At 50.8% G+C, this 23,670-nt stretch overlaps 1 protein-coding gene across 2 annotated transcripts in view; it reads left to right on the forward strand.

Moving 5' to 3' along the window:
• Positions 1 to 23,589, forward strand: part of ANO8 (anoctamin 8) — a 43,563-nt gene extending 19,974 nt beyond the window's left edge. The window contains exons 2-15 of one of the 2 annotated variants that reach the window (XM_060275343.1): positions 677 to 773; positions 2,070 to 2,186; positions 5,061 to 5,188; positions 6,624 to 6,785; positions 7,502 to 7,654; positions 8,071 to 8,197; positions 9,269 to 9,324; positions 10,595 to 10,669; positions 12,713 to 12,856; positions 13,968 to 14,732; positions 16,074 to 16,265; positions 17,136 to 17,267; positions 17,763 to 17,873; positions 19,040 to 23,589. In XM_060275343.1, the coding sequence (XP_060131326.1) occupies positions 677 to 773; positions 2,070 to 2,186; positions 5,061 to 5,188; positions 6,624 to 6,785; positions 7,502 to 7,654; positions 8,071 to 8,197; positions 9,269 to 9,324; positions 10,595 to 10,669; positions 12,713 to 12,856; positions 13,968 to 14,732; positions 16,074 to 16,265; positions 17,136 to 17,267; positions 17,763 to 17,873; positions 19,040 to 19,711 (2,931 nt within the window). In that variant the 3' untranslated portion in view covers positions 19,712 to 23,589. The remainder of the gene's footprint in view (positions 1 to 676; positions 774 to 2,069; positions 2,187 to 5,060; positions 5,189 to 6,623; positions 6,786 to 7,501; positions 7,655 to 8,070; positions 8,198 to 9,268; positions 9,325 to 10,594; positions 10,670 to 12,712; positions 12,857 to 13,967; positions 14,733 to 16,073; positions 16,266 to 17,135; positions 17,268 to 17,762; positions 17,874 to 19,039) is intronic. The other variant, XM_060275342.1, reaches the window with a different exon arrangement.
• Positions 23,590 to 23,670: the final 81 nt, after the last annotated feature.

Raw genomic sequence — 23,670 nt, forward strand, 5'->3', positions numbered from 1 at the left:
TTTATGATGATTATTATTTAAATTTGAAGTTGTATGATATTTTTTTATGTTTTATTGTTACTATTATTTATATACGATTTTGTATGATATTATTTCTGTCTTATTGTTTCTTTAGTGTGTTTGTGAATGTATTTTAATTTGAATCCAAATAAAGTTTATTTTAATTAATTAATTAATTTTTTAAAAGTATAAGACTAGTCCCCTATTTTGGGGGACTCCAAATTAAGAAAAACACCCTTCAGGCAACCTAAGGCCCGGGGGCCGAATCCGGCCCAATCGGCTTCTCAATCCGGCCCCCGGATGGTCCAGGAATCAGCATGTTTTTACATGAGTAGAATGTGTCCTTTTATTTAAATTGCATCTCTGGGTTATTTGTGGGGCATAGGAATTCGTTCATTATTATTTTTCAAAATATAGTCCGGCTCCCGACAAGGTTTGAGGGACAGTGGACCGGCCCACGGCTGAAAAAGGTTGCTGACCCCTGTCTTAGAGGGTCTGAAGAAAAAGCAGGCCTCCTCTCCTCCTGTTCTGCAGCCCGATGGAACGGCTGCCTCGTGCTTTAGTAACGTTTCTTAAAAGAGCCATAGTCGCCAAGAGACCCAGTTCTGGCTCAAAGGGTGTGGGGCTGGTGACCCTGGGTGGTCCATTCACTGCTTTCCCCTCTCCCCTCTTTCAGGAACGTCAGAACGTCATCAGGTATTGGCTGGAGAACCTGCGGGCCAAACAGGGCGAGGCTCTGCACAACATCCACTTCCTGGAAGGCCAGCCAATCGGTGAGTGGGGATTGGGGCCAGAAGGCGGGGCATGTTGAGTGGCGTCTGCCTGCCTGAAGAGCTGAACTGAAATGTGTGCGCTGTCCAAACAACCAAACAGAATCCTTTGCTGGGTCTTTTGAATTTTGGAGAGTTTCCAACTTTGCTTTTGAAATTCAGCGGCATTGGAAAGATCCACAAAATTCTGGAATATTAAGTCATGTGTGCGCTTTTTATAAAATAAGAGAGGAATTGAGTAGGATTCAGCAGGCAGAATTCCTGGGCCAAATCTACCCCCTCTTCTGAAAGGGGAGCCATTACAAATTTGTTAACTCCGGCGGGTGGGGGACAGGTTTGATATCCCCAAATTTAGACGCTTTGCTGCCCCCTTCAAATCCTGACCATCTCCATCACAAGGAATATTAAAAAATAGTTTCAATCAAAGGTAAATTTCTAAATGAAACGTATATTGTGATATTGGCACTATGCGTTCCGTCTAACTTTAGCTCTGAGATTTCGTTTTACTTTACTTTGAGCACCACACTGCAGAGAGTTACACATTTATCCGTTGTTGTGGGTTAAACCACAGAGCCTAGGGCTTGCCAATCAGAAGGTCAGTGGTTCGAATCCCCGCAACGGGGTGAGCTCCCGTTGCTCTGTCCCAGATCCTGCCAACCTAGCAGTTCGAAAGCACGTCAAAGTGCAAGTAGATAAATAGGTACCGCTCTGGCGGGAAGGTAAACAGTGTTTCCGTGCACTGCTCTGGTTTGCCAGAAGCGGCTTTGTCATGCTGGCCATATGACCCAGAAGCTGTACGCCGGCTCCCTCGGCCAGTAAAGCGAGATGAGCGCTGCAACCCCAGAGTCGTCTGCGACTGGACCTAATGGTCAGGGGTTCCTTTACCTTTACCTTTACATTACATAAAAGAACCAACAAGAACTAACCTAAGTTTAAAGTTTAAAGCAATGTAAACACAAACCCGCTACGAGCCCAACCGGAAGAAGGAAACATAACATTGGCCATTGTCGTTCTTCTGCCACATCCTTCTAATTTGGCAGAAACTTGCTGGGGGAGGTACTGCTTCCGCTTCTGGGGAGAGGGGTTGGCCTGCCCACCCACCCCAAAAACTCATTCCACTCTTGGCGTCTGACAGGGCAAAGTAGGTCTGTTTTTAAACTCAAACGGCATGGCCTGCGATGGCATTGCAAAGGATTGGGGCTCAGGTAGCTGGTGTTGGGGCATCCAGGGTGGAAGGGGGCTTCTGCAACACCCCTGCCCCGCTCAGCTCCTGCGCCTCCCCCTTCCTTTTCTCCGCAGTTCCCGAGTTGGCTGCCCGGGGCATTCTCCAGCAAGTCTTCCCCATCCACGAGCAACGGATCCTCAACCGGCTGATGAAATCGTGGGTACAAGCCATTTGCGAACCGCAACCTTTGGGTATGCAATTCTGTCCTTCCCTGTCTCCCTACTGTCCTGAGAACACTTGGGGGCCCCGCAGGTTCCCCTCCCCACCCCTGATCTAAAGAGAGACGCCCCCCCCCCTCAGGTGGCAATGCCTTTCCCAAATACAGTGGTACCTCGGTTTATGAACACAATTGGTTCCGGAAGTCTGTTCATAAACTGAAGCGTTCATAAACTGAAGCGAACTTTTCCATTAAAAGTAATGGAAAGTGGATTAATCCGTTCCAGAGTACTTAAACTGAAGCGTTCATAAACTGAAGCGAACTTTCCCATTGAAAGTAATGGAAAGTGGATTAATCCGTTCCAGACGGGTCCGCGGAGTACTTAAACTGAAGCGTTCATAAACTGAAGCATGGGTGTAATTGGTTCCGGAAGTCTGTTCATAAACTGAAGCGTTCATAAACCGAAGCGAACTTTCCCATTGAAAGTAATGGAAAATGAATTAATCCGTTCCAGATGGGTCCACGGTGTTCATAAACCGAAAATTCATAAACCGAGGTGTTCATAAACCGAGGTTCCACTGTAGAGGGATTCCTTCATCTCACACTAAAACTCCCATCAGCCCTGGCAACTAGTCCTGGGGGCTGATGGGAGTTGGAGTCCAAAGATTTTCCCCACCCCTGATCTAATGAGAGGCATTCCCTCCTGGGAAGTGGCAGGGGGGTGCCTCTTCCAAATACAGTGGTACCTCGGTTCTCAAACTTAATCCGTTCCGGAAGTCCGTTCCAAAACCAAAGCGTTCCAAAACCAAGGCGTGCTTCCCCATAGAAAGTAACGCAAAACGGATTAATCCGTTCCAGACTTTTAAAAACAACCCCTAAAACAGCAATTGAACATGGATTTTACTATTTAATGACAACATTGATCCATAAAATGAAAGCAATAATCAATGAACTATACTACTATAAAATAAATAAGGCAGTATTGTAGATGATAAAAATTAAAAATAAAATAAAATTCTTTCCTGCACTGATGATAGTCATTGTTTGGATGGGGTCCCCCCCTCCATTTCCGCAGTCACGCAATCCATCAGTAGCTGAACTGGGTTCCACACGGTCACAAAAACAAATGAACTGAAAAGCCTCAAAAACGCAAACGCAAAATAACTAGCAAAAACAAAAGCGCCAAACTTAATCTGTTCCAGAAGTCTGTTTGACTTCCGAAATGTTCAAAAACCAAGGCGCAGCTTCTGATTGGTGCAGGTGCCCCGGAAACAATAGCCGACAACCACATTGGATGTTTGGCTTCCGAAAAACATTTGAAAACTGGAACATTTGCTTCCGGGTTTTCGGTTTAGGAACCAACGCGTTTGAGTACCAAGGTACCACTGCAGAGGTATTAATTCATCTTGCACATTTGCTAGGGAATGCTGTTTCTTGGATCAGCAACAGGAAACACCTTTGGCCCCCGTGAATCTTGCTGAATTGCAATTCTTATCAGCCGCGGCAGCCAGCTAGTTCTGGCTGATGGGAATTGGAGTCTACCCACAGGTTCCCCATCTGCTGATCTAAGGACAGGCATTCTCCGTCTCTCAGTGGGGGCACAGAACTGCCCCTCCCCATATCAGGCTTTCTCAACCTCGGCCCTCCAGATGTTTTTGGCCTACAACTCCCATGATCCCTAGCTAGCGGGACCAGTGGTCAGGGATGATGGGAATTGTAGCCTCAAAACATCTGGAGGGCCGAGTTTGAGGAAGCCTGCCCCATAGGAACGAACCCAGACCCTTCCATCATTTTCCAAGATCCTGCCTCCTCCGTGGGAGAGTGGCAACATGAGAACGGGGCCTTTTCTGCAGTGGCTCCCTGTTTGTGGAATGCTCTCCCCAGGGAGGCCTGCCTGGAGCCTTCAGAGCTCCCGTTGCTCTGTCCCAGCTCCTGCCAACCTAGCAGTTTGAAAGCACACCAGTGCAAGTAGATAAATAGGTACCGCTGCGGCGGGAAGGTAAACGGCGTTTCCATGCGCTCTGGTTTCCGTCACGGTGTCCCGTTGCGCCAGAAGCGGTTTAGTCCTGCTGGCCCCATGACCCGGAAAGCCATCTGTGGACAAATGCCAGCTCCCTTGGCCTGAAAACGAGATGAGCGCCGCAACCCCATAGTCACCTTTGACTGGAAATAACTGTCCAGGAGTTCTTTACCTTTTACACCTTTAGGTGCCAGGCAAAGATGTTCTTCTTCAACCAGGCCTTTGGCCGATTGATATTTTACAGCTTTTCAAATGTGTTTTGTTTTTTGGGGGGGGGTGTTGTTTTGCTGTTTTTAACTACTAATTTGTATTTTATCTTGCACTTTTATCCTGTGAACCGCCCTAAGAACTTTTGATGAAGGGCGGTATAATAATAATAGTAATAATAATAATAATAATAATAATAATAATAATAATAATAATAATATCCAGTGTTTTTATTGGGGGTATGCTGGGGTACACATACCCCTAAACATTTTGTGAATCTTTGTACTTTTGTCCATTTACTGTATTTACTTTCCCCCATTTGAACAATAAAATGGTTATTCTCTTGAGTCAAAATGAGAGTACCCCTAAACACTTTTCTAAAGAAAAAAAGCACTGGTAATAATAATAATAATAATATATTGAGCGTACAGCCTTCCCCATTCCTGAGCAAAAAGAGAGGTGTTTCCTCACGCAGGAATGCGTCTTCAAAATAAAAAAACAGGATGGGCAGTATAATAATAATAATAATAATAATAATAATAATAATAATAATAATAATAATAATATTTGGGGGCTTTCCCATTCCTCATACAGGATTGCATCTTCTAAATAAAATATCAGGATGCTGAATTAACTTTGGTCCAGCCACGTTCTTATTTCCTTCCCCCTTGCCACCCCCAGATGATATCTGTGACTACTTTGGCGTGAAAATCGCCATGTATTTCGCGTGGCTGGGCTTCTACACGTCGGCCATGGTCTACCCTGCTGTCTTCGGCTCCCTTCTCTACACCTTCACGGAGAACGATCAGGTGAGGACGGGTTGCCTACAGAATAACAACAACAACAACAACAACAACAACAACTCTGGGCGGCTTCCAACAAAATATTAAAATGCAGTAATCCATCAAACATTAAAAGCTTCCTTAAACAGGGCTGCCTTCAGATGTCTTCTAAGTCTGGTAGTTGTTGTTCTCTCTGACCTCTGATGGCAGGGCGTTCCACAGGGCGGGCGCCACCACCGAGAAGGCCCTCTGCCTGGTTCCCTGTAACTTGGCTTCTCGTAGCAAGGGAACCGCCAGAAGGCCCTTGGAGCTGGACCTGAGTGTCCGGGCTGAACAATGGGGGTGGAGACGCTCCTTCAGGTCCACTGGACCGAAGGGGAGGGGAAGAGAGAGTAAAATAACAGGAGGAGATCAGGGCCAGATTTAGGCTTGATGAGGCCCTAAGCTACTGAAGGTAATGGGGCCCTTTATATGTCCAGCTGTCCTTTGTCAACAACAAATTTTCACAGTTTTTTGTGTTGAACATATGCTAGATGTAGTTACAGGTAGGTAGCCGTGTTGGTCTGAGTCGAAGCAAAATAAAAAAAATTCCTTCAGTCTGGACACATGGACAACAGACCCTGGAAACCTTCCACCAGACATTCAATGACTTTCACCCCACCATCAACCTAACAATGAAATACATTTTTTGGACACTGAATTGAAATAATGAAATAATGAGAATGAAATACAGTGAAGAAGAAGTATATTAATACTGGAATAATTATTAAGCTCTAACTTTAAATGATTTTTTATTCATAACAAACCTAATGATGCAAACCCATTGGCATTTGGCAATAACAAAAGTTCCTTTAGAAACACAATTTACAAAGACTCATAATCTAGTCTCTAGAATCTTGCTATAACATGAAATAATAATAGGTGTAAATATATGATGCAAACTACTAATGATTATAAATAATAATTATAATAATTATAAATAGTCGAATGGGCACACCAGTGCTATTTTAGGGAGCAGGCTAGCAGGCGGGGCCCATGACTTACATCCTAGGAGCTGACACAACACAAAACTCTGTTGCTGTATGTAGGTTTTATTTTATTTGTTTTTTATCTTATATTTTGGAAATGTACATCCAGGTGTTTTTTTCCTTTATTTTTTTTGGGGGGGCCCCAAGAGAGTAGGGCCCTAAGATGTAGCTTGTTTAGCTTATATGTAAATCCGGCACAGGACTCTGGCCACTGGGAACCGCTGAAACGCTCAGCGGAACTGGGAGTTCAGGTCTCTGCCCCAGCCAGGTTGCAATGAGCCTGCCTGCTCCCCAAGTTCTTCGGCCTGTTGAGACGGGGTGGGGTGGGGTGGGGTCAGGACCTTCTGGCTTGCCCTCTGGGAACTCGGTGAGGGCTAGTGAAGCATCAGATCCACGCCACGCCAACTTTATACCATGTTATTCCCCCCCACCAGACCAGCCGGGATGTCTGCTGTGTGATCTTCGCCATCTTCAACGTCATCTGGGCCACCCTGTTCCTGGAGGAGTGGAAGCGGCGGGGGGCCGAGTTCGCCTACAAGTGGGGCACCCTGGACACGCCGGCAGAGTCCATCGAGGAGCCACGGCCGCAGTTCCGGGTCAGTGGGGCCGCCGCCGGAACTGGGGCAGGGGAGAGAACGTCCTGGGGAAACCCAGACCATCCCCTCCCTCCCTTAAGAGAGAAGGAGTCTGCCTCAAGGGCCAGATGGAAAGGCTCTGGGGGCCACTTTCCCCCCTCCACCCCTGAGGCTCCTAAGGACACCCTTAAGGGCCAGTTAGAAAGGCTCTGGGGGCCGCCTTCACCCCTCTGCTCCTTAGGTTCCTGAGGAGACCCTCAAGGGCCAGATAAAAAGGCTCCAGGGGCCACCTTCATCCCTCTGCTCCTGAGGTTCCTGAGGAGACCCTCAAGGGCCAGATAAAAAGGCTCCAGGGGCCACCTTCATCCCTCTGCTCCTGAGGTTCTTGAGGAGACCCTCAAGGGCCAAATAAAAAGGCTCTGGGGGTAGCCTAAGGAGTCTGCCTCAAGGGCCAGATGGAAAGGCTCCGGGGGCCACTTTCCCCCCTCCACCCCTGAGGCTCCTAAGGACACCCTTAAGGGCCAGTTAGAAAGGCTCTGGGGGCCGCCTTCACCCCTCTGCTCCTGAGGTTCCTGAGGAGACCCTCAAGGGACAGATAAAAAGGCTCCAGGGGCCGCACCCATCCCCCAGGGGCCTGAGCTCGCCCTGCTGCAAGTGGGCCCACAATCTTCCCTAGCTCCTCTGGGCAGGCAGCTCTCTGCGGCCGCCACCTTGCTGACCCCTTTCCCCGCCTGCAGGGGGTGAAGCGCGTGAGCCCCGTCACCAACTCGGAGGAGTTCTACTACCCGCCTTGGAAGCGGCTGCTCTTCCAGTGCCTGGTGAGCCTCCCGGTCTGCCTCTCCTGCCTCTCCTTCGTCTTCCTCGCCATGCTGGGCTGCTTCGAGTTACAGGTGAGGGGGAAGGCCGGGCGTTTTCGGGGTGGGGAGAGTTTTCGCAGGAAACTCCCATGTAGGGAGTGGCCCAAGAGACAGATTAAGGGGTTGTCATCATTATCATCGTCATCATCATTAATTAAACCTATCTGTTGTTTTCTTCTTATTTTTACAAGAAGTCACTGAACCCATTTCGGTATCTCTCAGCTTATTTATTTGCCGTATACGGTGGACCCTCTGGATACGAACGTACCCCGAAAAGTCCGCCTCTAGAGGCGCCACTTCTGCGCAATAGAGCGCTTGTTTCTGCACAAAAAGGGGTTGTCTTCCTGGTTTTGATTGGCATTTCCGAGCAGCGAGGTTTTTTTTGGGGGGGGGGACCCTCCTCATTGCCTTCCCTGAGCGAACCCCCGCTTTCTCTCTTCCCTCGCCAGGAATTTGTGCTGAGCATTAAGGAGCTGCCGCGCATCGTGCGTTTCCTGCCAAAAATCGTGCTGGCCGTCATTGTCACCGCCTGCGACGAAATCTACAAGAAGATTGCCTATTGGCTGAACGACATGGGTGAATTCTTTGTGGGATCTGCCTGTGTTCTTCTTTCTTTCTTTCTTTCTTTCTTTCTTTCTTTCTTTCTTTCTTTCTTTCTTTCTTTCTTTCTTTCTTTCTTTCTTTCTCTTCCTTCCATTTCCTGCCTTCCTTTTTTTCTTCCTTCCTTCCCTTCTTCCCTTCTTTCTTTCCTTCCTTCCTTCCTTTTATTTTTTATTTTTTTTAATGGTGCTTTACAGTGCCAGGCTTCCTTGATTTTAAATATCAGGTATTTGATTTTAAAGAATGTAACCATTCAACAACAAAAACCAATTCAAGATCCAAATATCGAGCATACCTGCCAAGTTGCTGAGAAATAAGGGACCGGGCCGGAAATAGCAGCCCGGAAGTAGTGCTGCCGCCATTTTGGAACTGGGCGGAGCATGCTCAGAAGTGACCTTTGATGCTGCTTTGCCCAGTTCCAAAATGGCCACCGCACCAGAAGTCACACTGCAGCCATTTTGGAACTGGGCAGAGCAGCATCAAAAGTCGCTTCTGAGCATGCGCCTCCCAGTTCCAAAGTTGCCGCCGCGCCAGAATAAACTGGGGGGGAAACAGGGATTTCCCGGGGAAAACGGGAGACTTGGCAGCTATGAATATCGAGGTTGCTCTGAATCTCCTGAGTTCCCCCCATGGCCTTCCCTGGGTCCTAATATTTACAGGTGCATATTGTAATCCATCCAAATTATGCGTATTTTACGTTACTTTACAAGTGTGGTTAAAACACACAAGGTATTGCCATCCTATAAAAAAAGTCAGGCTGCTCCCCAGTTTCCCACCACCAAGATCTGGGATCTAAGTCATTGTCTTCTGTGTACTCCCTTGGTGGTGGCGGGGCCTCTTGGGCGGGCAGCGCCCACCATTCTTCCCCATCCAGCCAGTCCCTGACAGGGGGGAATGCAATGGTCCCTGGAAGCCCTGGGCAACAGCCTTTGCAGAGGTGAATTTTGCAGGGGAGCAAGATCACAGCCTCTAGTTCCGCCAGTTCCCTCGAATTCTGCCGTGCTTTCTTCCCGCGCTTCCCTGACACCCTCTCTCCTCTCCTTGCAGAAAATTACCGCTTGCAGAGTGCCTACGAAAAACACCTCATCATCAAAATGGTCTTGGTGAGTTTGGGTTCCCCGGGGGCAACTGTTGGGCTGCCACATGTCTGTGGGAACAGTGGAGGGAGCCCCTGATTTGCATGCAGAACGTACCAGGTTCAGTCTCCCCGGAGACCTCCTGGGAACCTGGAGAGCTGCTGCTGCTGCCAGCCAGTGTTGACAATACTGGCCTCGGTGGACCCGATGCTCCATCCGGTGTGTCAAACTAGTGGGTTTGATGGTTTGTCGAGACAGGAGCAAGAGCCTTCGATAACCTGCTTGGAACCGGCTGGCTTCCACACCGGGGGGGGCGGAGCTAGAAGTGGGCTACGTTCCTACTTCACCTGTTGGACAGCAGGTGCGGGGGGGGGGAGAGCGGGGGAGAAAGGAGGAGGCAGCAGTGCAGGCGAAACTCAGAAAATTAGAATGTCGTCGAAAAGTGCATTTATTTCAGTAATGCAACTTAAAAGGTGAAACCAATATATGAGATAGATGCATGGCATGCAAAACAAGATATGTCAAGCCTGTATTTGTTGTAATTGTATTTATTTGTCGTTAGGCGGGTCAATTATAAATAGAATGTAATTAATGAAATGTAATAGCGATGTTTATTTTTGTATTATTGTAACTATTTCTTTTATTACCGTGGAATTTCCAAAAGAAAGCATTTGTGAAAATTAAAAGAAAAATAAAAAATAATAAGTTGCATTACTGAAATAAATGCACTTTTCGATGATATTCTAATTTTCTGAGTTTCACCTGTATGTTTCCGAGCTGGTGCTTCAAAGCCCTAATTGGCCTTGGTCCAGTATACCTGAAGGAGTGTCTCCACCCCCCACTGAGGTCCAGCTCCGAGAGCCTTCTGGCGGTTCTCTCTCTGCGAGAAGCGAGGTTACATGGAACCAGGCAGAGGGCCTTCTCGGTGGTGGCGCCTGCCCTGTGGAACGCAGGTGTCTAGGAAATAAACAGCTATCTGACTTTTAGAAGACACCTGAAGGCAGCCCTGTTTAGGGAAGTTTGGAGAATCTATAGTTACGCCTGTCAAAGCACAACAGGAGTGCCTCTCAGAGATTCCTCCTCTCTAACAAGTTTACAAGAAATGTGTCTATCTACGAAAAATGAGAACGGTTGTTTTCAGCTGCCTTTTAAACATCCCACACTTTCCGTAGCATTCCCAGGTTCGGAGGCAGGTTAACCGAGGACAGGCCCCAGGAGCTTGGGGAGTGCAGCGTGGTAAAAATAATAATAATACATATAACATCTCCCCTCTCTCCTTTTCTCCCTTTGCCTCCAGTTTCAGTTTGTAAATTCATACCTAAGTCTTTTCTACATTGGATTCTACCTCAAAGACATGGATCGCCTCAAGGAGGTACGGGATTCGCGGGGTACAAATAATGAAATTATTATTATTATTATTATTATTATTATTATTATTATTATTATTATTATTATTTCACAGTGCCTGAAGCTGTGAGGGCCGGGGAAGAGGGTGGGAACCCCCCATTTCAGATTCTCTGGCTTTCCTTACTTCACTCCTCCTGGGTTCCATTTGCCACCGTCCCAGTTCAGTCTGTGAATTAAGTTTTGTTTTTTTAAAAGTCATCCCCAAAGCTAACCGTAATCCTCACATTCACATATTCTGCAATTTGGCCCACGCACTCGCAAGCCCGTTTGCCTGACAGAGCAGATTTGTGTGTGTGATTTGCGTCGATATACCGTAGGTGTTTTTAATGAAGGCTCCCCCTGACTCCCGCCCCCCCCCGTTGAAGAACCGAATTGCAAAATTCGGAGAAGTGCCCATTTTGATCCATCGCGGCATTTCGGTCCCCGCCTTGTTTCGAGAAGAGGGAACCCGGGTAAGTTGTGCAAATGGAACCAAATTTATTCCCACCCCCTTAGCATCCGCCATCTCCTGCTTTTATCGCTGTTCCTCCGCCACGAGCTGTAATAAGAGCATTCTAGCTTTCTGCTCGCTCCCCGGCGGATGCCAGCTTCGCAGACCCAACGATGGTGCCAGAAACCCACTTTGGGGAGCTTCGAGGAACTGCAGAGAGGGGGACGATAACGAAGGGCTACTAGCCATAGTAGAGATGTCCTCCAACCACTGCTGGAGACAAGAAACGCCTCAGTTTCCCCGACGTCAGTGGCTTGGGAAGCCACAAGAGGGGGAAACTGCTGCTGTTGTCCTCAAGGCCCTGCTCGGGGGGGGGGTGTCCCTTGGGGGGCCCGGAGCATCTAGTTGACTGTGAGGACAAGAACCTGGCCTTAGATGGCTCCCCTTTGGCCCGATCCAGCTGCAGAACCCTTCTTGGTTTATTTTGGTTCCGAAATGCGGCAGCTAGACTGGTGACTGGGAGCGGCCGCCAAGACCATGTAACACCGGTCTTGAAAGACCTAGATTGGCTCCCAGTACGTTTCCGAGCACAATTCAAAGTGTTGGTGCTGACCTTGAAAGCCCTAAAAACAGGGGTCAGCAGACTTTTTCAGCAGGGGGCCGGTCCACTGTCCCTCAGACCTTGTGGGGGGCCGGACTATATTTTGGAAAAAAAATATGAACGAATTCCTATGCCCCACAAATAACCCAGAGATGCATTTTAAATAAAAGGACACATTCTACTCATGTAAAAACATGCTGATTCCCGGACCGTCCACGGGCCAGATTGAGAAGGCGATTGGGACGCAACTGGCCCCCGGGTCTTAGTTTGGGGACCCTGCCCTAAATGGCCTCAGTCCAGTATACCTGAAGGAGCATGTCCACCCCCATCGTTCTGCCTGGAAACTGAGGTCCAGCGCCGAGGGCCTTCTGGCAGTTTCTCTCATTGCGAGAAGCCAAGTTACAGGGAACCAGGCAGAGGGCCTTCTCGGTAGTGGCACCCGCCCTGTGGAAAGCCCTCCCATCAGATGTCAAGGAAATAAACAACTGACTTCTGGAAGACATCTGAAGGCAGCCCTGTTTAGGGAAGCTTTTAATGCATAATAGATTATTGTATTTTAATATTCTGTTGGAAGCCGCCCAGAGTGGCTGGGGAAACCCAGCCAGATGGACGGGGTATAAATAATAAATTATTATTATTATTATTATTATTATTATTATTATTATTATTATTATTATTAATGGAGCCTCCATGGGCAGGGACAGTCTACCTTTGCCTGGCATAATCCCCCCTCTGGAACGTGAACCCAACAGGCGGCCCTCAGCGTCTTAAAGAACCCAGCCAACGCATCCAACATGGCAAGAGGGGTGCCAGCCACTTTTGAACCCTTTGTCTTCCCATTTCGTTTCATCATTTTTTTGGTTCGGTTTTGATTTTGCATTCTCTCTCTCTCTCTCTCTCTCTCTCTCTCTCTCTCTCTCTCTCTCTCTCTCTCTCTCCTTTCTTCTGTCCGTCTGTCCGCCCTCCGCCTTCCTCAGCTCCTGCTCATCTTTTCCCTCTTCCAAAGCCTCGTGCGTCAGCTCAAAGACGCCCTCCTCCCCACCGTCATTCTCCAATTCCACCTCCGGCTCATCTCCTTTAAGGGCCTGCTGAGCTTCTGTTGGCAGCTGGCTGTCTCCAAAGTAGGAGTGCTGGGTGGGTGGGTGGGGTGGGGGGTCTGGGGGGAGCGGGAAAGTCAGAGGGATGGAGTGGGGAGCCTGGGAGAAAGACCTGGTTTTTATCTCATATTGGTTGGCCTAGGGCCAAAGGGTCTCGAGACAATGCTGGTGCCATTCGAGACCCCGACAACATGGGGGAGACATGGGCGACTGTTCCCCTATCTAGGAGGCAGCTGACAGCTCGCTCCCACAGGAGGCAGCAACGCTCCCAAACCTATACGGTTTTGAGCAGGCGTCGGCAACATTTTCCGGCCATGGGCTGGATCATTCCCACGGATGATCGGCTGTAGGCTGAACATGCGCAGAAGTGATTTCCGTCGCCACACTGCCCATGTCTGGGGCTCTGGAAATCACTTCTGTGCATGTCCGGAAGCCGAAAATCGCATCTGGGCATGCGCAGAAGCGATTTCCGGCACCACTCAGCAAGTCCCCGCGCCACGCTGTGCTGGTTTAGCGCAGCGCGTGGGGGACTTGCCGAGCGGGCGGCTTGGTGACCAGGCAGCTCATGGGCCGGATAAATGGCCTTTGTGGGCCGCATCCGGCCCATGGGCCGGACGTTGCCGACCTATTGTTTGGAGGGAGTAAATATCTCCAGATAGTAGCAAGGTATCACAAGCGAGGAGAGGATGCTGTTGTATTCGCTTCTAGCTTTTAGGGTTCCCATTGGGAGGGTGGGGTTGGTTCATCTGGTTGGACTTAGGTGGGCTCAACTCAGCTGCCTCGGGGCTCTTATTACGATTCCTAAATAGAGCATCCATGGACAGAGCCAGTCTACCTTGGAACAACAGTGTGAGAAGGCTGTAGCTTTCTAGGGACTCCCCTTTGGGGGGGGGCATCTGCTTGGCCACTTATGAGGACAGGAGTCTGACTTGGTGCGCCCCTTTGGGCCCGACAGAGCTTCTGCTGCAGGGTCTCCTTAGGTTAGAATTGTAGAGTTGGAAGGGACCCCCGAAGGTCATTGAATCCAACCCCATCTCAGCTCAAGCATCGGGGTCAGGTGGCCACCCAAGGAAGGACGTTCTCGAGGTTGTCCATTCCCTGACCAGCCTCCTTCTTTTCACGTCCCTCCCACCAGATGCTGGCCACTCTCCTCATCACCCGCCAGTTCCTGCAGAACGTCAAGGAGGTTTCCCAGCCACACCTGTACAGCAAGTTCAAGCGCGGGGATCTGAGCGCGCAGAACTTCCGGGAGGCGGCACGGACTCTGCTCCGCCTGCTGGTCCAGAAGTGCGCCCCGGCCAGGCCACGCGGAGCCTACCACCGGGGCCCCCGGCACGGCGGGGACCCCGCAGCCGGCCACGGCCCGGAGGCGGCTGAGGGTCCCGAGGGGGCTCCCCGCGGGGAGAAGAAATGCCTCAACGGCGGGTGCGGTGTCCCCGAGGAAGAGGACGAGGAGAGGAAGGACTCCGACTCGGAGGACGAGAGCATCATCGACTGCGGGCTGAAGCTGAAGAAGGTGAGCTTCATTGAGAAGGCCGACCGGAAGGCTGGCGAGCCGGGTATGGAGGAAGGGGCCAGCTTCCTGGAGGAAGGCAGCCCCACCATGGTGGAGAAAGGCATGGACCCGGCCTCCGTCTTCGAGCTGTGTGAGGACGACGACGAGAGCGACGGGGCCTCCGGGAGCCCCCTCCGGGGACCGCCGGAAGCCAAGGAGCCGGCCGTGACCATGAGGGCCCGGAGGCCTCGGGGGGCCAGGAACCCCCCGGAAGAGGGCGAGGAAGGTGAGGAGGGAGAGGAAGGGCGGAAGCCCAGCAGGAGCTCCTGGATCGACCCGCCGGAGGAGGTCTTCGCCGCCCAGCTGGCCCAGGCTGAGGTGGAGAGTTGCATGAAGAAATACGAGGTGAGGGAGCCGGCATTCGGGGCAGCGCAGAGGAGGAGGAAAGGAAGGCACATCCGGGTGAAGAGGGTGGACAGGGAAGTGGCTGGGGACCTCAGGGGTGAACGAGAGATAATAACCAAAGGTTGTTAGGCGTGGAGTATCCTCTCCTCCCCCAGTGGCCTCAGAAGGGGGCCGGTCCATTGTCCCTCAGACCTTGTGGGGGGGCCGGACTATATTTTTTGGGGGGGGCATGAACACATTCCTATGCCCCACAGATAACCCAGAGATGCATTTTAAATAAAAGGATACATTCTACTCATGTAAAAACACGCTGATTCCCAGGCCGTCCACGGGCTGGATTGAGAAGGCGATTGGGCCGCATCCGGCCCCCGGGCCTTAGTTTGCCTACCTGTGGGCAAGAAGAACACAGAGTTCGTATTTTACAGATTTTTTATTCAGTCATCTGGTTGCAAGACAAAAGATCCACGTCTCCATGCATAGGAGACGTGGCTACTCTGAGTCAGAAGAGGAGGGACGGAAGTCTCCCACAACATCCTGGGAACCTACAGGAAGTCGCAGGAAACACATCGTTTTGCATTCTCTGTTCTTGAATGCAAAGGGACTGGCGAGCCCTTGGATTAGGAGCGTCTCCCAGACTCTCCAGGAAGGTCTCTGCTGTATGCTCCCTAACTTCCCCCTCCTCCTCCACTATCTCATAACTAGGCAATTCCTCATTCGGCTGTACATCATCCCTGTCTCCCTCTCCTCCTGAAATGGCTGGGGACAGGGAGGGAGAAACTTCCCACCTCCGCCTCCTCTTCTGAGACAGTCAGATCGAGGGCTCCTTTCCCATTCCTCCTGTTCAGTCCAGTCCCTGACAATTGTAAACCTGAAGGAGCGTCTTATACCTGAAGGAGCATCTCCACCCCCATCGTTCATCCCGGGCACTGAGGTCCAGCTCTGCTCCGAGGGCCTTCTGGCAGTTCCCTACCTGTGAGAAGCAAGGTTACAGGGAACCAGGCAGAGGGCCTTCTCGGTGGTGGCGCCCTCCCTGTGGAACGCCCTGCCATCAGATGTCAAGGAAATAAACAACTATCTGACTTTTAGAAGACATCTGAAGGCAGCCCTGTTTAGGGAAGTGTTCAATGTCTGATGTTTAATCTTTTTTAAAAAAATTATTATTATCGTTAATTCTGTTGGGAGCCTCCCAGTGGATGAGGCCGCTTGAAACGAAGGATTAATCATCAAAGTAATAACATTATTGTTATTCTCTCTTGCACACAAATCCCACCCCCCTCTTATACACACATATACCTTTTCTCTTTCTCCCCCGCCCTGTGCTCCCTCCCTCCTCTGATCCAGGACACTTTCCAAGACTACCAGGAGATGTTCATCCAGTTTGGCTATGTTGTCCTCTTCTCGTCTGCCTTCCCTCTGGCCGCCACGTGCGCCCTGATCAATAACATCATCGAGATCCGGAGCGACGCCTTCAAGCTCTGCACTGGCCTCCAACGCCCCTTTGGCCAGCGGGTGGAAAGCATCGGGGAGTGGCAGGTAAGGTAGAAGGCCTCTAGACCTGGAGGCTCCATTTAGCTGTCATAGCCATCCTTTAACTCCCTGTGACTTCGCATTCACCTGTTGAACTCAAGGCTGAGTCCTGAGGCAGCAGTTTCTGTAAATTTATTCTTCTTCTAGGGAGCAAGTTGTTCTTTCCGTCTGTCCCAAATCTCCGGGCAAGTCCATTACAATGGATGACCCGGAATTCCAGTATTGTGATCTCTCTCTCTTTCTCTGTCCACTTTCTCCACACTGGCCATTGTTTTATAAAACCAATTTTTCTAAAAGAGGTGAATTGCTTGGAATTCATGCTTTAACTTCTCCCCGATACTGCTCACTGGCCTCATCCCAGTATACCTGAAGGAGCGTCTCCATCCCCATCGTCCAGCCTGGACAACTCTGAGGACCTTCTGGTGGTTCCCTCCCTGCGAGAAGTAAGATTACAGGGAACCAGGCAGAGGGCCTTCTTGGTGGTGGCACCCGCCCTGTGGATCATATGTCAAGGGAATAAACAACTATCTGACTTTTAGAAGACATCTGAAGGCAGCCCTGTTTAGGGAAGTTTTTAGTGTTTGATGTTTTGTCGTGTTTTTAATATTCTGTTGGGAGCCGCCCAGAGTGGCTCGGGAGGCCAAATTAAAATAATAAAAATAAAAATCCCCACAAACAAAACAGTCCCTGGTTTCAGGTTTAGAATGCTTACAAAGCCATAGCACAAAAGGAAAACGGGTTGGCTGGGAGGAGGAAATCAGCAATCTCAGCAGCAAGTTCTTATCTATGAAGCTGTTCTGGTAACCAGCTGGGGTGCTGTGAAAAATTGCTAGTCTCTTTTAGAAAAATGTCCTTCTTCCCCCCCCCCCCCTGCAGAAGGTGATGGAAGCCATGGGTGTCCTAGCCATTGTGGTGAACTGCTACTTGATTGGTCAGTGTGGGCAATTGCAACGCCTCTTTCCCTGGCTCAGCCCAGAGGGGGCCATCATATCGGTGGTGGTGCTGGAGGTAAGGCCCTTTTCTGCTGCACACACACATACCCAACTCTGTTCTCCTCCTTCGGACCGTGATCCCAACCTGAAATACCCGCCTTCCGTAACAGAAAACTCCCAGGTCCACCCACTAAGATCTGCCTTTCTGCCTGGGCTCCATTTGAGCCAGAACGCCAAAGTCTTGGTTTTGTGCTAACCGTGGTTTGCTGAGCAAACCACGGGTCGAGCAAAGAAGCCAACCGTTTGCTTCTTGCGCGGCTCTTGCCTTTGCACCCCAGCTCACGAGTGTCATGGGTGGGATTGCCGAACAAACGACCATTCAGTGGGGCCGCCGGGTTTTGACATGGCAGCAAACCATGGTTCTAAAAAGCCATGGTTTGTAAGATTCTGGCAAACCATGGTTTCGCATGGGGAGGTGTTGGAAGGCCAGACCATAACAACAATGGTGTTGTCCTGTGCCCAGGGAGCTGGAAGTGTCAGCCCCTCTCACCCCACTGCTTTCTCCCCATAGCATTTTGTCCTCCTGCTCAAGTACGTCATCCAAGTGGCCATCCCGGACATCCCTGGCTGGGTGGCAGAGGAAATGGCAAAACTCGAGTACCAGCGGCGAGAGGCTTTTAAGGTGAGTCTGGCCCGGTCACACGCAGTTACTCAGGAAAAAGCTCTGTTGACCCCAGGGATGGCTTTGAATGTACTGCAAGCCTACCTTACAAGGACAGCATAAGGGTAAACTCAGAATCCTGACAAGACAGAAGTACTGTGGGGGTGGAGGACTCCCTGGTCCTGAATGGGGTAACTGTGCCCCTGAAGGACCAGGTGTGCAGCATGGGAGTCATTTTGGACCCACAGCTGTCCATGGAAGCACAGGTCAATTCTGTGTCCAGGGCAGCTGTCTCCCAGCTCCATCTGGTACGCAGGATGAGACCCTACCTGCCTGTGGACTGTCGGCCCAGAGTGGCGCATGCTCTGGTTATCTCCCGCTTGGACTACTGCAGTGCAGTCTCTGTGGGGCTACCTTTGAAGGTGACCCAGAAACTACAACTAATCCAGAATGCGGCAACTAGACTGGGGACTGGGAGTGGAGACCATATAACACCAGTAGACCTACATTGGCTCCCAGGACGTTTCTGGGCACAATTCAAAGGGTTGGTGCTGACCTTTAAAGCCCTAAACGGCCCAGTATACCTGAAGGAGCGTCTCCACCCCCATCCTTCTGCCCGGACATTGAGGTCCAGCTCAGAGGACCTTCTGGCGGTTCCCTCTCTGTGAGAAGTAAGATTACAGGGGACCAGGCAGAGGGCCTTCTTGGTGGTGGTGGTGGCCGCCCTGTGGAACACCCTCCCATCAGATGTCAAGGAAATAAACAACTATCTGACTTTTAGAAGACATCTGAAGGCAGCCCTGTTTAGGGAAGGTTTTAATGTTTGACGTTTTAACATGGTTTTTAATATTCTGTTGGGAGCCGCCCAGAGTGGCTGTTTTCGTTTGGACCCTGTCAGTGAGGCTGAGAGGGGCGGTCTTGTTGTCTGGGCAACCCAGGACCTCCAGAAACACGGCCCAGGCTTACGCCCCAGGAAGAGGGTCCCAGGCATCAACATCTCTAGATGGTGATGTCCGGCTCCATCCTGCCACCTAGGCATCTTCACTTGGTCGCAAGTGGTCGAAAGCCAGGTGCAAAATGCGCCTGGCGCCTGGCTAATTTCGAACACTGCAGAGGAAGCCTGAGCAGGAGGGGAGAGGGAGAGAGAGGAGGACCATAAACATGACTCTGTGGTGTTCCTTCCGCAGAAACATGAGCGGCAGGCCCAGCACCACTTCCAGCAGCAGCAGCGCCGCAAGCGAGAGGAGGAGGAACGCCAGCGCCACGCCGAATACCACGCCCGCAAGGAACGGGAGAGTGGGCGGGAGGAGGGCAAGTCAGACGGAGGGGGCCCCGAGGCCAGCCACGAGAAGAGCCAGCCCAAAGGAAAGGGCCAGGGGGGCTCGGGCCACGGCTCCGAGAAGCCCAAAAGGCCCAGCTCCCTCCTGGCCACCAACAACGTCATGAAACTGAAGCAAATCATCCCTTTGCAGGGGAAGTTCCTGTCCGGGGGCGCGGGGGGCGGCAGCGGCACATCGGGGGCCCGCTCCCCGCAGTCCCCCACCAGCACCGACAACAAACTGCCTGGCTTCCTCAGCTTCAAGTTCCTCAAATCCCCAGAGACCAAACGGGAGGCCGGCACCGAGAAGGTCCAGTCGCCCACCAAGCCTTTCAACCCGAGCAAACTGTTCAACTTCAGCAAGTCGGAAGGGGGCAACGGGGCAGCCCCTCTTTCGCAGCAGCCGCGGCCTGGGACCTCGTCGGACGAGAAACCGGCAGCTCAGAGATCGCACCTCAATGGGCTGGTGGACGATGAGGCAGACGAGGAACTGGAAATCCGAACGGTGGTGGAGGAAGAGGGTCCGGGCCACAAACTCTAACCGTCCCCCCCACCTCCGGGCGAGGGCTGGGGAGAGAGAGAGGGAGAGGGCAGAGCGAGAGAGAAAGGACGAATTGGGTCGCTGGTGGTTCTTCAAGCAGATTTGGGGCAGGCGAGGTCTTCAAACGTGCCCACCATTTGGCCATGGTGGTGGCACTTGGGGGAGTGGGGGAGATTCAATTTGGCAGCTTGCTGAGGCCGCGGCCTGAAAAGGAGAGGGGATAAGTTGCCCCTCCCCAAAATATCTCTGATGTTCCTGATGAGACAAGTTCGGCACCCGGTTTGGGCCGCAGCTGGCGGCCGACACTTTTGAGGCACGGTCTACGTCAGGAACACCAGAGGCAGAAGAACCTCAAAAAATTGATGGGGTGTCCGCAGATTTTTTGGGGTGCGGCACATCAGTTCCCTTCTGCCCTTATCAGAGCTGTTCCTGCAGTCTCTCTGAAAGGCTTCCTGGTGCATTTTGGAGGAGATGACCCCATTCCACCACGCCCCTCTGTGGGCAAAAAGCTGTGGGGTCTCAACCAACCCCCTCTTTTAGTGTAGGGTGGGGACCCCACAAATGGTGAGTTTCGGGGGAATTCTATGGGGAGAACAAGGTCTGCCTTGACTCTCAAGAGTCCTGTCGGATTGTGCCAGGGCAGGAATCCCCTCCTTCCAGGTAACCCACCCCCCTTTGTGTTTTGAGGGGCTGTGGAGCCCTCACTTCTTAGTCTTGCAGCTTCTCTACTTCCTACCTGAAGCAGATTTAGACAGGATGGAAAACCTTAGCTCAAATTTGCTCCTCAAATCCCTCTGCTCAACATGAGGTATGATGGCAACGCTATCTCTCGGGTCTGTGTTTCCTTCCCCCACCTCCCTCCTAACAGCAAAAAGTATATTATATTTGGCAAAGTAAATCACTGCCTTAAAACGGAGGTGTTGCTCTAAGTACCTCCCCTCAAAGGTTGCGTGTGAAAATCTGGAAGGAGGCCGCCTTCGGAGCAAAATCGTAGCGTCAGCTTTGCCTCACGTTGCATTAGCCAAATTTTATTCCGATGATTTCCGAACAGGATGTGTGCAAAACCAGCCATGTCACTAGTCCTCATCATAAACGCTTGTGGGATCTTGAATTAGAGACGAATAATCTCCTATTTAGGGACGCGGGTGGCGCTGTGGTCTGAACCACTGATCCTAGGGTTTGCTGATCAGAAGGTCGGGAGTTCGAATCCTCCCCACGACGGGGTGAGCTCCCGTTGCTCGGTCCCTGCTCCTGCCCACCTAGCAGTTCAAAAGCACATCAAAGTGCAAGTAGATAAATAGGTGCTGCTCCAGCGGGAAGGTAAACGGCATTTCCATGCACTGCTCTGGTTCGCCAGAAGCGGCTTAGTCCTGCTGGCCACATGACCATTTACTGGCTCCCTCGGCCAAGAACGTGAGATGAACATCGCAACCCCAGAGTCATCCGCAACTGGAACTAACGTTCAGGGGTCCCTTTACCTTTACCTAATCTCCTATTTGCCTCTCACCTCTCCCCGCCGGTAAAATCTGCCCAGGAAAACAGAACAAGCCCCCGCCCCTCCCTTTCTGCTTGAAGAACAGAGGTGAAATTTGAAGTACCAGGAAGCGGTTGGGAGCAGATGAGACACTGTTTTGAGCCAACATCCATGCATGGTCAACATATCTTGCACTAAACAAAATGAAAACAAGGGTTTTTTGGGTTTTTTGCTTTTGCTTTTTGCTTTTCCTGACGGTGCTTGTAAAAAAGCAGACTGGTGGGGGGGGGCAAGAAGGGATGGTTCTGGAAAATCCATGATTTTTTTAAATAAAAAAGTAATTTTCAGTGGCAGGGAAAACAAAGGCTGAGGAGCCATCGCCTCGCCTTCGCAACATGTGAAAGAGACTGGGGCGTTCTTTTTTGTTTTTTTAAAGACAAAATTCTTGCAATAAGGACTTCAGTCTGCAGTATCTGTGCCAAGGATGGAATTTACCCCACTGCCGCCGCCCCTTTTCTTAATTTGCTGTTTGAATAGGATAGAGGCAGGGAGAGTTTAGGCCAGATTTGGGGGAGGGGGGGAGGGAAATTCACAATTAATTACAGGTATTCTGCCGTTTTTAATTTGGGGCAAGCTGGGAAATCGGTCACCGTAGCTTAGAGAGGTAGTCACCGGTAGAACTTTTAGCCTTTTGGGGCAACGAGCCCCCCCTTCTTTTCCCACAGTCGCGAAACTCTTTCGCAGGGGTCCTACGGAGGAAAAGCCCCAAACCCTTTTGGCCCCACAGCAGCTGCTTAGAGAGTACACGGTTCTCTCCTGCGAGGCCCTGCTCCGGTTGTTTTGAAATCGCATCTTTACCGCCACACGCACCGATTCCCAGCTTGCGAAATGCTGCGGTTAGGGGCCACCTTTCCCTCCCGCCCGTTGTGGCCCCCAGATGGATTACGCCGCAAGCCAAGAGACAGAATCTCAGGTCAGATCCCGAGGAAACGGCAACTTTTGTCTTCTTCTTTTCCCCGTTCGCCACCTGACTTACGGGGAGGGTCGCTTTGCAGAAAGAAAAAATTAAGGGAAAGAAATCGCCCCGCTCTCCAAATCTCTAGCTGCATTTCCCACGACTTTATTGGATTTGACACACACCATTGGCCACTAGTGCAATTCCCACCCCCCGCTAAAAAGCCATTGAAACCAGCCATGTGCTGCGAGGAACTTAAGGACACGGCGGCCGCTTCCGTCGCCAACCCTTTGGGGTGGCCAGGCACGGAAGAGCAGTAGCCACGTCTACAACTGCGAGCAAAAAGATCAGTCGTGGCCGACATTTCCTCCCGGCGAAAGAATGGACTGCATTTGCTTATATCGTTCTTCCACGGCGGATGCGCTTATGTTATTATTATCTTTTGCAACGGGCTTTTTTCCTCTTTTCGGTAACAGCAATAATGCGATGTTGGCAGGTGGGGATGGGTGACGAAGAACCTTGCCGATTCTGCGTCAGCGCGAGAAAAGGCTGGGAGGTTGACCCGGTCCTTGGGGGGGGGACGCACGGGGTTCTTGACACCCCCTGCCAAGGCAGTGGGACGAGGGTCCAGCTACGAGTCGAGGAAGGGTCCATTCGCCAGGTGGATTGCAGGCACCTTAACCCCATCCTTGCGCCCCCCCCCCCCGAGAGCAGGACACAATTTAGCCAAAGTGGACGAGCTCTTAACCCACTGTAGAAAAAGAGGTTATTGCAACAGGTTATAGACGCTGCCTTCTCATTGCCTTTATCGTGGAAGGTGCTTCGACGGTGGCCCACTAATTCATCGACCTTCATGATGTCAGCCTACCAAAGCTTCAAACCCGGCCCGGGGGGGGGGGGGATTTGGTGAAATGCCTCTCGGATGCAACAGGGATCCTTGACGGTAACAGGGAGGTGGTAATGAGAATGCAGAGTTCGTAGACCCTCCTACCAACCCAACAGCCCCCCGACCCATGGCTAAGCCCGAACACCGATTCCTGCGAGCAATTTATACAAGCACCTGTTTAAATGTCTTACTCTTCCAAGCAATGAACTGTCCGGAAGAAGTTTGTGGTTGTCGTCGGAGGGGGACAGGAAAAAGGGGAGTCCTACTAATATTATTTATTAACTTGCTGCGTTTTAATTTATTTTTGGTGTCTCGGACAAAGGAAGGAAACAAAACAAAAAAAGCGCGTGGGGGCGGGTTTTCAATTTCTTTTAAGTTATTTTTTTTGTCATATTTTTGTAATATCAGCAGAAATGCAATAAAAAAGATATATTTCAACAAGAGGGGAGCAAGACCCCGGGGAGGAATTATTGCACGCACCTCGCAAACGATCCCTTCCCCGTAGCTAGAAGATACACAGGCTCCCTTCTCCCAAACTCTTGGATTTGAAAGCAGTTTTAAGAATCAAATGGGGGTTGGGGTGGGGTGTCTCGATTTGAAACAAACAGCCCAAGCCCAACTTTTTATCATGTTTTTTCGCAGCC

Source organism: Zootoca vivipara, chromosome 6 (assembly GCF_963506605.1).
Source record: "Zootoca vivipara chromosome 6, rZooViv1.1, whole genome shotgun sequence".
Lineage (NCBI taxonomy): Eukaryota > Metazoa > Chordata > Lepidosauria > Squamata > Lacertidae > Zootoca > Zootoca vivipara.